At 36.4% G+C, this 13,983-nt stretch overlaps 1 protein-coding gene across 2 annotated transcripts in view; it reads left to right on the top strand.

The window, feature by feature from the left end:
• Window positions 1-13,983, top strand: part of LOC149785900 (gamma-tubulin complex component 2-like) — a 109,858-nt gene that overhangs the window by 84,475 nt on the left and 11,400 nt on the right. For both annotated transcript variants that reach the window (XM_089976110.1, XM_089976109.1), the window contains exons 23-26: window positions 6-106; window positions 1,771-1,841; window positions 9,589-9,763; window positions 12,527-12,670. In XM_089976110.1, coding sequence (XP_089832236.1) covers window positions 6-106; window positions 1,771-1,841; window positions 9,589-9,763; window positions 12,527-12,670 — 491 coding nt within the window. The remainder of the gene's footprint in view (window positions 1-5; window positions 107-1,770; window positions 1,842-9,588; window positions 9,764-12,526; window positions 12,671-13,983) is intronic.

Raw genomic sequence — 13,983 nt, 5'->3', positions numbered from 1 at the left:
CCCAGACTACAGAATTGATCCAACAGATCTGAATCTAACTGGACTGGAGTCCTTCTCCTTTGACTATGTGGTCAAATGGCCAGTGTCTCTTGTTCTCAACAGAAAGGTAAGGAGTCTGACAGTATAGCTCTGCCCTCAGTAAGACATCAGAACATAAAACATGTATTAAAACCTCTAAGACACTTTTTCACATAACTTGACTGATTTTCTTTCTTCTCCACAAAATGATCCACTGATGTCACATACACACTTAAAGTTATATAACCTTCCTAATTACCATTCTATACATATTATGCATGTATAATTTAAATACGGAACATTTTTAAAAATTGTAGAACTCTTTTCTTTGCACCATAAGATACGTAATAATGAGGCACAGTATAATGAGAAAAGCTTATTTTAGTCCACTTCCTCCATTTCTTGAAATAACTTGATGACTATAGTATGACATCAATTATCATAACCAGACCTGTGAACCCTTACAGTTTTGCTGTAAGTCTTACGAAAATGACCCTTAAGATACGGACTTATCGTGTAAAAGCAAGAAGTACAGAAAAATGACTGTTGCCAAAAAATTGGGATAATTTAATTTTATCCGGGTTTCATATTAGAAATAGTGGAATTAGTCAGAGAACTAGGCTAACTTTACAGTAGAACATGAGATGCTTTAAATTGCAGTTTTTCATGGCAGATCATGTGCATGATGATTATAGAAAGGGAAAAATGTTAGTAATCAACATAGAAGAATAAAAAGGATTATTCAGGTAATTGTGAATAAAAGCAGGAAAGGACACTTAAATTTATTGAACAACATGTGCGAATTTGAGTATGTCTCGTGGCGAGTGGTTATGATTGCCATCATCATGTAAAATGCAAAACAAATTCCAAGAATTAAGTCAAGTTGAGAGATAGCAACAAGCCATTGAGCTGCATAGGGTTTGGAACTGACGTTTGTGCAACTGTAAATAAGGTCTACATGTACTTTAATAACTTTCCAGTTGAACATAATGTTTACCATCGCTGTATGTTTCAAATAGACAATTTTTAAATACATTTTCCAGCTTTAAAATAGCAGTTTATCATATTTTGTTACACCTTACTGAAAACTGATCAAACTTGCAGGGGGAAAAACAATTGCCTTACTGAGACGGTCTCATCAGGGTTGGCAGGTCTGTGTAACTATGATTGCTCATAATGATTGAATTTAAAATGGAAAACATCACTGTTCTTCTGTTTGAATTCTATCCCACTATTACCAAGGTCAATACTCATCAAAACGACTAACATACTAACATGCAAAACCAAACCTGCTGTTGCAAAAAGTATGGTGGCAGAACAGGTTCATTCTAAAATGGATATTTAAAGATGATCAATTGTGAAATGCTGGAGTACTGAACTTCTCCAAAAATATATATTTTACATAGCTGGGGGTTCAAACAATCTGAGATTGCAAATTAGTTTTAGGTTGGTGTGCATTTTGTTTCACTACTCAGTTAATCCATAAGTAAGGAGTATTACATAGAAAAGAACAGCAAAAGTACCATGCCACTATCTGCCCAAACATCAAATCTGCAAAGGCTGAATGGCATGGACTCTGTTAATCAATGAAACGGGTATGCTGGTGTATACACAATTAATGAGATCACATCAGTTTTCACAGCAGAAAGTTCATGAGGCTGATTTATGGCAGGTCATAAATTGTTATGTATAAATCTATTTCTTTGTTAGAATTCCTATATGCAGAAGTCATTCCAAATGTTTCTTTTTCAGGCACTTACCAGATATCAGATGTTATTTAGACATCTGTTCTACACAAAGCATGTGGAACGGCAGCTGTGCAGGTCTGTCTATAGTATAGCTTTGTGGTAAACTCAAACCCAGTTACATCATTTGCTAGGCTGTGGTGTGTCCTTAGGCAAGGCACTTTACTTAAATTGCACTTAGTAACCTACTTGTATTGATGTTCTGTAAAGCATCAAACCAAACTAAAATCAAGATGAAAATGTTCTTTTGTAAATATCATGGCCAATATCCATCATTTTCATTCTAATAGGAAATTTGTCCAGTCTGATTTGAACTCCACCTCTTGTTCATCCATAACCTAATAACCCAACACTTACAATGCAGTAAGAATCTTTGAATCCCACTATTGTTTTTTTAAGAAGTTGACAAATATAAAGAAATCAATGATGTGCAAATTAGTTGTACAAAAGTCTAATCATATTGAGTGTACAATATATACATAACATTTTAAAATGTCAGCATGTGCTCACACTGTCCAGGTGTTGCTATAATATGATTTGTGTGTGACAAAAATCTTGTCTGCCAAAATAATAAAAACCAAGATGATCATTTGAACACAGTTTAGGGGGAAAGGGTTTTGTTATCAAAAACTCCATATCGCTAAGTGTAAATAACATTAATTTTAGACCACAACCCAGGGGTTTCACCAAAATAAACTTGTCATACTGGATGATCAGAGTGGATTTTGTTGGTAAACTGGATGATCTGAGTAGATTTTGGTGGTAAACTGGATGATCTGAGTGGATTTTGGTGGTAAACTGGATGATCTGAGTGGATTTTGGTGGTAAACTGGATCATCTGAGTGGATTTTGGTGGTAAACTGGATGATTTGAGTTGATTTTGGTGGTAAACACTGCAAAGATCATTCTGAAAATAGTTACAAATTGGTTTAAGGAAGCAAGGCAGCTTTCAGCCTTTTCCTTTTTGTTTTAGAAGGCATGTTTCAACCTTTTCCATTTCGTTTAAGGTAGAAAGGCAGCTTTCAACCTTTTTTTAAATTTTGCTTTGCTTCAGTAACTAGACACAAAATAATCATGTTTCCTCAAGTGTTGTTGGAAATGGTCTGGTTCCCAAAAATATGAGAATGCTTTGTTTATTTTTTCATTTGAATAATTAAAAGGAAATGTTATTTTCATGTAAATTGTAATAATTTTCCTTGAATAAAAGGTAGAGTTGCTTGACATTATGGGGAAGAGATCAGAAAACATCTTTTAATTATCAATAATTCTGCAGAAGAAAGAATGTGTTTACTATATCCCTATGTTCATGAACCCCATTCTCTATAGGTTTATTAAAAACTATATACCTGTGTTCATGAACCCCATTCTGAGCATCTCCAGTCTGCAGATATTAGGATTCACATTGCATCTGTAATTTTAGGGAATAATTAAAGAAAATCAGTTGAGAAGTACTATTTGTGTCAGCTCTTGGTACATATAACACACTGTCTTATAAAACATTGTACCTTCTTGGCCACAGCACTCTACTAATGTAACGGTTGTGTTGCAGAATAATACATGTAACTATGTCATTTCCAAGTCCTACTTTTATTTCCTGCAGGGGAGAGGTTATTTGGAAAAATGATTTAATTTGAATTGCTTTAGTCAATCAATTTTATCATCAGCTATGTAATTAATTTTATGTAAATAGGATTCAACAGGTATCAAAAAGGTAAGTGTCAGTTTATGTTTCATATTTTGGGAAATCTCCTTGGTAATTACTACAGACTTGAAATCTTATTAAAATCTATATATTCTCTTTCAGATTCTTGTCTAATAATTCTGTTTTTGATCTTCATTTTTTCTCTGCTAATCAGAAAATAATTTTTGAAATCCTTTGCTTTTTATAATGTTGATCAGTTATTAAGTTGTGGTGCATATCATCGCCTGTTTAAAGGGTCAGGCCTAGGACAGCATCATTGCTGAGTTCAGGGTCAAGGCCTATGACAGCATCATTGCTAAGTTCAGGGTCAGGGCTAAGGACAGCATCATTGTTAAGGTCAGGGTCAGGGCCTTGGACAGCATCATTGCTAGGGTCAGGGTCAAGGCCTAGGACAGCATCATTGCTAAGTTCAGGGTCAGGGCTAAGGACAGCATCATTGCTAAGGTCAGGGTCAGGGCCTTGGACAGCATCATTGCTAGGATCAGGGTCAGGGCCTATGACAGCATCATTGCTAGGGTCAGGGCCTAGGACAGTATCATTGCTAGGGTCAGGGTCTAGGACAGTATCATTGCTAGGGTCAGGGCCTAGGACAGTATCATTGCTAGGGTCAGGGTCTAGGACAGTATCATTGCTAGGGTCAGGGTCTAGGACAGTATCATTGCTAGGGTCAGGGTCTAGGACAGTATCATTGCTAAGGTCAGGGTCAGGGCCTATGACAGCATCATTGCTAGGGTCAGGGTCAGGGCCTAGGACAGCATCATTGCTAGGGTCAGGGCCTAAGACAGTATCATTTCTAGTATCAGGGTCAGTGCTAGTATTCTTCAGACTTTCAGACCATCAAACTTGAGCTCAGGCCAAATCTCCTAAAACCATCAATCAACTCCATTGCGGAAATTTGTTTAGGTAACTTATTAATTTGACTAGTAAAAGCGTGATAAAGAATAGACCTCGTAGTTGAAATTTCCAGATCGCAACAGCTGCTGGACACTATTTTAATCCAAAAGTCACTTGTTTCTCCATTTGTGATCCACTCTAAAATCGACATATATAGGACTGTTAAACACAAACGCATAACTTGGATTATTATCCGAATAATAACTTGGTGCACTTGCAGTTAAACCCCAGCGATTATTAACAGCATCAATGAGATGTGGGTTGTGATCAACATTATTGTTAGCTCGTTTTTTATTACCACCAATCGCAAGCGATTGGGTAACACTATCCACCTACTGTTTATTGACAAAATCAAATGCAGAAACAGGCACATACGTAGAAGTTATTTTGTTGGCAGCCATATCTATCGCATCTGTAACTGCGCCTCTGTTCTTTTTTAGATAATTGGCATCTGCAGTAGTAATTGTACTTGTTGATGCTGCACTTATCTCAGCATCAACATACAATTTATTTGTAAGATCAAATGGGGTGACTGGGTTATAAGCTGTTATTTTATTCGAACCCATGTTTAACATACCTGTCATTGTATCACCGAATTTAGCTTCTTGTGATGCAGTATTTCCTGCGGTCATATTGTCAACGTAATTTTTATATGTTAAATCTGATGTTGTTGATGGAAGTGCCGTAGTTGTTATATTGTTCAATCCCATGTCCAGATTTTCCACCATAGTGTCACCGGATTTTATCACAAAATTGTCCTTGACAAACTTTGCATTTGTTACAGAATCATTACCGGTCACAGTTGTGTTATTAAGTTGAGTATTGAATGTCAGTTTCCCATCCATATATATATTTCCAGGCATCGTCCCACCAGCTAGTGGCAACTTGCTATTATTGACTGTGCTAAGTTATGCGTAACTTACTGCTTTTGAGTTATTTATGTTAGCAAGGGGGTATTCAGTTTGCAAATTCACTATCTTTCTTTCACTTATATTAACATTTCCAGTCATCTTTCCACCTGACAATGATAACTTGCTATTGCTGACCGCACTATGTTGTGCAAAGCTTACAGCCTGTGAGTTATCTGCATTGACTGATGGATATGTTGTTTCAGGGTCTAACACTCACTGACCTGACATACATAAATTATCCATCATTGTGTCTCCAGATTTTTTGGGATAGTTTGTTAAATCTACACCAGCCGTAGTGGTAAATTAAGGTAACAAACTTTGTGTAATAGCTCGTTCTTATTATTACCGCGAGATAAAATTTTATGAATACCTGCCATAGAATGAGCTTAATCAACTTTGACACGGAGTACTGAATCACACATCAGCATTACCATGACCTACCGGACTGATAGTAGGAAGAACTGGATCAGGCAAAACTAATCTTATGATGAATTTATTACTTAACGACCTCTTCAACTGTGATTGAGTTTATATCTACACAGTCAATCCACAGAAGGATAAATAAGTGCTGCAATGAAAAGCTAAAAAAATGAACTTGGCATAGGCGATGATACAACCTGAAGATTTAATTCCCGGGGCAGAGAAAAGTGCCTTGTGGAGCACCAAAAACATAGATCAACTGGGCTGGAATGTTTTCCATTTATGGACCAATTTGTGTCCTGTTGACTAAGTAGGACTTGAACCATAGTAAGGCTGTATTGTGAGTGCCAAATACATGCTCGAAATGGTGAAGTAATATATCATGGTCTGTTGTGTCAAATGCTGCAGACAAGTAAATGAGAGAGAGGACTAATCTTTCCACTATCCAAAGCAGAGAGAAGGTCATTAACTACTCTTATAGGAGCAATTTCAGTACAGTGCAAGAGCAATATGTGGACTGTACACTGCTATAAAGACTGTTTTAATTCAGATAAGATACAAGCTGGGATAGAACAACTTTTTATATGACCTAGGACTAAATGATCAAGGTCTGTGCATTAGGACCTAGGACTGTATGATTAAGGACTCTGTATTAGGACCTAGGACTGTATGACCAAGGACTGAGCATTAGGACCTAGGACTGTGTGACCAAGGTCTGTGCCTTAGAACCTAGGACTGTATGATCAAGGACTGTACATTAGGACCTATGACTGTGTGACCAAGGACTGAGCATTAGGACCTAGGACTGTGTGACCAAGGTCTGTACATTAGAACCTAGGACTGTATGATCAAGGACTGTACATTAGGACCAAAGACTGTATGATCAGGGACTGTGCATTATGACCTAGGACTGTATGATCAAGGACTGAGCATTAGGACCTAGGACTGTATGATCAAATACTGTGTATTAGGACCTAGGACAGTATGGCCAAGATTGTACATTAGGACCTAGGACTGTATGACCCAAGACTTTACATTGGGACCTAGGACTGTGTTTATTATTTTATTATGATCTGATGAGCTTATTCAATTTTCCAGAGTAATGTCTGACTAAATAATGTCTGATTTAACCTAGTGTAGTAACACTAGAAGCAAGTTTTGTACCTAATGTAGCAACACGAGAAGCAAGTTTTCCAATTAAGTGCCAAGAACAACACTTTGCATCACTGGGTCAAACACAAGACATAAGAAAATGGTGCTTTTACAACAAGAGTAAGAAAGAGATGTATAAAGTAACAGTATTCATAGATTTACCTTGTTTATCGTATCCACAAGGACATACATACATATATATATATATATATATATATATATATATATATATATATATATATATATATATATATATATATGTGTGTGTGTGTGTGTGTGTGTGTCAGTTCCTTGAAGGAAGACATTTTACACTAAGATGAATTACTGACAAAAATTATATAGCACATGCATTGTGTTCTTGGCATTTTTTTGTTTGATTGTTCTGTTTGTCTGCACTACTTATGTACAACTTGAACTTGACTCAAAGCTTGAGTTCTTCTGTCTATACTGTTATTATTTGACAAGGAACATCCATGTCCTGGGAAGATGTTTCTGGATTTTACTCCTCTTGCTGCTAAAAATTTATGTCCAATCTTATACCATATCACAAATTGCAATCTAATATGTGTTTCTCGCATCTAATTTTATATGAACAGAATATGACTTTTTTTTTTTAAATTTGACAGTCAGGCATAATTTGAACTTTTCTTTAATTAACAAAAGTAAATAGTTTCAGGTAATCTCATTTGTTAAGTATTTTGCAAAATATGTTAAATTATATTAGGATCTTGTGACAAAAGAGTGATTTTGTATTGATAATCTACCCTTGTTACAAGAAAGAAATGTTATTGCTGGGGGTAAATAATTTTACACTGGCATTTATTTGTGATTATTATGTGTACACGTTATCTTGTTTATTAATAAACACATCATACCTAAATAACAGCTTTACAATAGAAAAAACATCAATATAAGCTCATAATATGGTAACATTTGCCACAAACTATGGTAAAAGTTTGCCACATACTATGGTTACATTTGTCACATACTGTGGTTGCCGCATACTATGCTAAAGTTTGCCATGTACATACAATTATTTCATAACAATATTTGGTTTTAAAAAAGAAGCTTCTTTGTAAGCCTCAAACAGTTAAATTATCAGATAATTGAGTCCTTTAACTACTGTTTCTTTATTAATCACTAGAAATCTGGAAACTATCCAACACAGAAAAAAATTGCTATTGTATTTCTTTCACATTTTCACAGGATTTATTCATTGCAAAGGATCTGCTTTGACTAAAACTTGAGATCTTATTTGATTGCTGTTGCACACATGGGATTTTAACACACACATAAACCATAATACATGTAATGAACAGTGTAGGCCATGTGAACATCGTGTAGGCTGTCCACTCAGAGGAGAGTAATCACTGTAAGTTATAACCCATGTGAAGAGAGGGATTTTAATAAGCTATAACCCTTTAAAGGAGGTGGATCTCATGAGTTATAATGTACGGGAGGAAGGAGATCTGAGTAGTTTCTGTAAGTTACAACCCATGGAGGATGGAGATCTGAGTAGTTTCTATAAGTTACAACCCATGGAGGAAAGGGATCTTAGTAAGTTATAACCTACAGGTCTCGTTCAAATTTCCATTGGTGTTTGCACTTTGCTCAGTTATCATAGACCCCTGTTTTTAAACATGTTAGTCTCACAAGGTCCACTAGCAGTGACTGCATTAACAGTTTATTTTGCACATATACACACTACACAGTCATATTGCAAGGTTTTTGAAATCTAGATCTGGAACACTATAAGATGAAGTGTATGAAATAAAAATACATGCATACACACATGTACACTTAGGCATGAATCACTAAAAGAAGGGCTGTATGAAATAAAAATACATGCATACACACATGTACACTTAGGGCATGAATCACTAAAAGAAGGGCTGTATGAAATAAAAATACATGCATAAACACATGTACACTTAGGGCATGAATCACTAAAAGAAGGGCTGTATGAAATACAAATATGAAAATTGCTGGATATAGAAAATATTAAAAAGCCTAATCTACTGTATATGGGAACTTTAAGTCTTTTTTAATTTTTTTAATGTTTGCAGAGATTAGAACAATAGTAAATTGCCAATAATGACAAAATTTTATATGTACAAAATTAAACCACTGTATATTGCCAAAAATGCTGAATTTTAATATGTACTGAATGAAAAAATAGTAAATTGTCATAAATGCCGTATTTTAATATGCACTGAATGAAATTATAGTAAACTGTCAAAAATGAAAAAATATGCACATTTTTTCACAATCTGGCGTTTTGCTGTCATAAAACATTACTTCACCTTCAGATCGTACTTAAAGATACTCTTACAATTTGTCAATTTCGAGTCCAATTTCCCAAACTGGAGTAACATCTATTACTTCCAGTAGTGAGCACAGTTTCATGGAGAGGCCAAACATGAGAATAATTGACAACATAAGTTTCCCTATATATAGTGGCAGCATATGGCAGATTGTTATTATTGGAAGCATACTGTATTGAAATGCACATATTCAGGCATTGGGTATTTGCATGCATAACTTTAAGGTAAACTGGATTGAGAATCTTTGTGGGCATATTTATGCATTAATAAAACCAAGATTATATATTTGTTTTGGGTTGTTTTGCATACAGATATAATAAAAACAAAAGCCATTTGGACACTGACATTCAGATGGCTAGGTTATAAATTGTGCAGATCCAGAACAGCTTAGCTTTGTCTGTAACAAAACTTTTTTCTTACAGTGTATGGGTTGGCAATAAAATGGCCAAGACTTATTCAATCCAGTCAACTCGATGGTACTCTGCAGCATTTGCCCTACGTCAGCGAATGCTAAACTTTGTACAGAACTTTGAATATTACATGATGTTTGAAGTTGTTGAGCCATATTGGCATACCTTCCAGGCAAAGATGGAAACTGTAAGTATTTGCATTGTCCCACAAAACTGAAATGATGGAACCTAATCTGTATCTTTTCATTTCTGTCCCTTATTGCATGAATACCCCTGCAAACAAAGTTGGAGTTGGGTATATGGGAGTCATTTGGTCCATCTGTCCCTTATTGCATGAATACAAAGTTGGAGTGGGGTATATGGGAGTCATTTGGTCCATCTGTCCCTTATTGCATGAATACCCCTGCAAACAAAGTTGGAGTGAGGTATATAGGAGTCACTTTGTCCATCTGTCATTTATTGCATGAATACAAAGTTGGAGTGAGGTATATGGGAGTCACTTTGTCCATCTGTCCCTTATTGCATGAATACAAAGTTGGAGTGGGATATATGGGAGTCAGTTTGTCCATCTGTTCCTTATTGCATGAATACCCCTGCAAACAAAGTTGGAGTGGGGTATATGGGAGTCAGTTTGTCCATCTGTCATTTATTGCATGAATACAAAGTTGGAATGAGGTATATGGGAGTCAGTTTGTACATCAGGCCCTTATTGCATGAATACCCCTGCAAACAAAGTTGGAGTGGGGTATATGGGAGTCAGTTTGTCCATCTGTCCCTTATTGCATGAATACAAAGTTGGAATGAGGTATATGGGAGTCAGTTTGTCCATCTGTCATTTATTGCAGGAGTACCCCTGCAAACAAAGTTGGAGTGGGGTATATGGGAGTCACTTTGTCCATCTGTCCCTTATTGCATGAATACCCCTGCAAACAAAGTTGGAGTGGGGTATATGGGAGTCACTTTGTCCATCTGTCCCTTATTGCATGAATACAAAGTTGGAGTGAGGTATATGGGAGTCAGTTTGTCCATCTGTCATTTATTGCATGAGTGCCCCTGCAAACAAAGTTGGAGTGGGGTATATGGGAGTCACTTTGTCCATCTGTCCCTTACTGCATGAATACCCCTGCAAACAAAGTTGGAGTGGGGTATATGGGAGTCAGTTTGTCCATCTGTCCCATATTGCATGAATGCAAAGTTGGAGTGGGGTATATGTGAGTCAGTTTGTCCATCTGTCCCTTATTGCACAAATACAAAGTTGGAGTGGGGTATATGGGAGTCAGTTTGTACATCTGGCCCTTATTGCATGAGTACTCCTGCAAACAAAGTGGGAGTGGGGTATATGGGAGTCAGTTTGTCCATCTGTCCCTTATTGCATGAATACCCCTGCAAACAAAGTTGGAGTGGAGTATATGGGAGTCAGTTTGTCCATCTGTCACACTCTTGTCTATTTATATCTCCAGAATCATTTAAAATGTTTTCATGAAACTTGGCATGTGTTTATACTAAAACAAAACATTTATGTCCAATATAAAATTTGGCTTTGTTAGATTAGTACTTTAAGAGTTTTCCCCCATTTTTTAAAATTTGTTTACTTAAACTTCATATCATGCAAGTGTTTTTCAGAAGCACTCACTGACAGACCTAGTTTTATCTTGTCAGTTAAAGTTGCAGGGTTTTATAGTTTACCATCATCAGTATGGGCAGGCAGGCACATAGTTTGGTTTATGGGTGATAACATGAGTTCTGGTAAAAAGATGTCATTGTAAACTGGTACATCTGTTCCCCCCAACCCATGAAAGGACCTATAGGTGTTAGAATCAATAGCTTCATGGTCAAGGTCAGTGTCGCATAAAATAGATGTTTCCTTTGCATTTCATTTGCAGATGACAAGTTCTAATGATCAAATTTAAATGCAGCTTTGTACATGTGTTCTCTCTATCCCAAGAAAGAACCATATTTTGATTTATCTTAATAAAAATAGATTTTAAATGTACATTTGATTTCCAGATGCTAACTTAGGTTCTAGCTTTCAGAGTTGAATGAAATTTAATACATACATTTCCCTTAGTTTTAGGAAAAACACCATTGATTTGGGATTCATTAGCTCCAGGGTCTGGCATGCTGTCACTGAAAAGAGATTTTTGGCAATGCATTTTCCACATAATAACAGAACATGTACACACTACTAAAATTAGATTTGGTCTTTCTTTGTAACCTCTGGTCAAGGACTATAATGTGTTCCCCTTATGCTGGCATAGTATCATGTGCTGTCATGCTGGCATGCTATTGTCTGTCATTTTGCTGGCATAGTATCATGTGTCTTTATGCTGGCATAATATCATGTGCCATTATACTGAATTAGTGTCATGTGCCACTGTACTTTCATAGTATAATGTGCCGTTGTGCTGACATAGTATCATGTGCATTAGTGCTTTCATAGAATCATGTGACTAAATGCTTTCATAATATTATGTGCCATTGTGTTTTCATTTTATCCTGTGTCATTATACTTAGTATCTTGTGCCATTATGCTTTCATAGTATTAGGTACTGTGATGCTGGTATAGTATCATGTGCTGTGATGCTGGCATAGTGTCATGCAGTGATGCTGGCATATTATCTTGTGCCATTATGCTGGCATAGTATGATGCTGACATAGTGTCATGTTCCATTATGCTGGCATAGTATTGTGCCATAATGCTGGCATAGTATCACATGCCATTCACTATTCTGTTTTTCTTTTCACATATTCATAGTCTGTCCATAATCATGTAACCTGTATAACTTAGCAACATCTGATTAAGCAAATTTTAATTCTGTTCAGAACAAAAACTGTATATAAAATTAGTATGTATGCATGTCATTCTTTTTGGCTTGCATGTTTGACACAGTATCCTCAGTGCTAGAGTTACTTATATTTGTCAAAGCTGCTTCCATTTTGTATTATTCAGGTATCAAATATAGATGAAGTCCTGTCAATCCACACTAACTTCTTGAATGACTGTCTGAAGGACTGTATGTTGATGCATCCACAACTCTTGAAGATTGTCCACAAGCTCATGATGGTCTGTGTTACCTTCTCCAATTTCATACAGGTAAATACCAGGCTTTGAGATTTTCTACAAGCTCATAATACTTTCTCCAATTTTATACAGGCAAAGATACCGCCTTAAGATTGTACACAGCGCACACGATGGTCTCTGTCGTCTTTTCCAGTTTGATCCAGGTAAGGACTGGATCTTAAGATTGTCCACAATTTGATCCAGGTAAGGACTGGAATCTTAAGATAGTCCACAGTTTGATCCAGGTAAGGACTGGATCTTGAGATTGTCCACAATTTGATCCAGGTTAGGACTGGAATCTTAAGATTGTCCACAATTTGATCCAGGTAAGGACTGAATCTTAAGATTGTCCACACTCTTTATGATCAGCATATCCACAAATTCATGATGGTCAGCAGGGCCCCAAGTGGTCTAAAGCGCTCTCCGTTATGGATCACTGCCATCTCACCTATGCGTGGGTTCAAATCTAGGATTCGGTTAATGTGGGTATGTGAGAAAGCTTGCCAGTAGCTTCTCGTGGGCCGGTGGTTCTTCCTGGGGTTTTCCTGGGTTCTTCCTCCACTATTAATACTGGCCACCATGCATAGCCTATCGTGTGCTGAAAAATAGCATTAAACCCCACAACAACAACATGATGGTAAGCTTTACTTTCTCAGACTTTATCTAGGCAATGACTGGGCATCACTCTGTTGAATGGTGAGTGATGTTAACATTGTCCCAGATATGCAGCTGGTTGTAACAGTCATTGTCCTTGTTCAGTGTTGGTTTATGCACATGGATGTAGATCAGTCCATGCACACAAACTGATACTGAACAGGGCCTGGGGTCGTTAACTGCCGCATATCTGGGACAATCTGTTAACATCACTCACCATTCCATCTAGTGATGTTAATAGTAGAGATTAAATCAGTCTGCTAATGAAATTTTTAGTGTGAAGACAAAAGCTTCAAGTTAGCTATCTCTGTAAAGTTTGTAAAATGACATTAACCTGCCAGTTGGAATCTAGTACAAACAACTACAGAAATCTTTTTTTTTCTTCTGGGAATCATGCCTATTGTTATAAAAGTAGTGGCTTTTATAAGGCACATACTTCTAACTCATTCCATGTGCTTATTGCACAATGCATGAAATGATGTGAGCAACCCACCTACTGAATTAACCTTATGTATCCAAATATATTAAAACCATATTTTGATATGGTATTTGGTATACATACCCATATGAGTTACATTATTGACAATGGGAATTATTTTTTTTACAACTATTAATGTCTGTGACATATATATGATGATGTAACTATAACGTGTTATAGTATTTGGTTTCAGTATTATAAGGTAATATCACTA

Source organism: Sinohyriopsis cumingii, chromosome 12, assembly GCF_028554795.1.
Source record: "Sinohyriopsis cumingii isolate HCF-2022 chromosome 12, ASM2855479v2, whole genome shotgun sequence".
NCBI classification, from domain to species: Eukaryota; Metazoa; Mollusca; class Bivalvia; order Unionida; family Unionidae; genus Sinohyriopsis; species Sinohyriopsis cumingii.
This window is presented reverse-complemented; position numbering and strand designations above follow the sequence as displayed.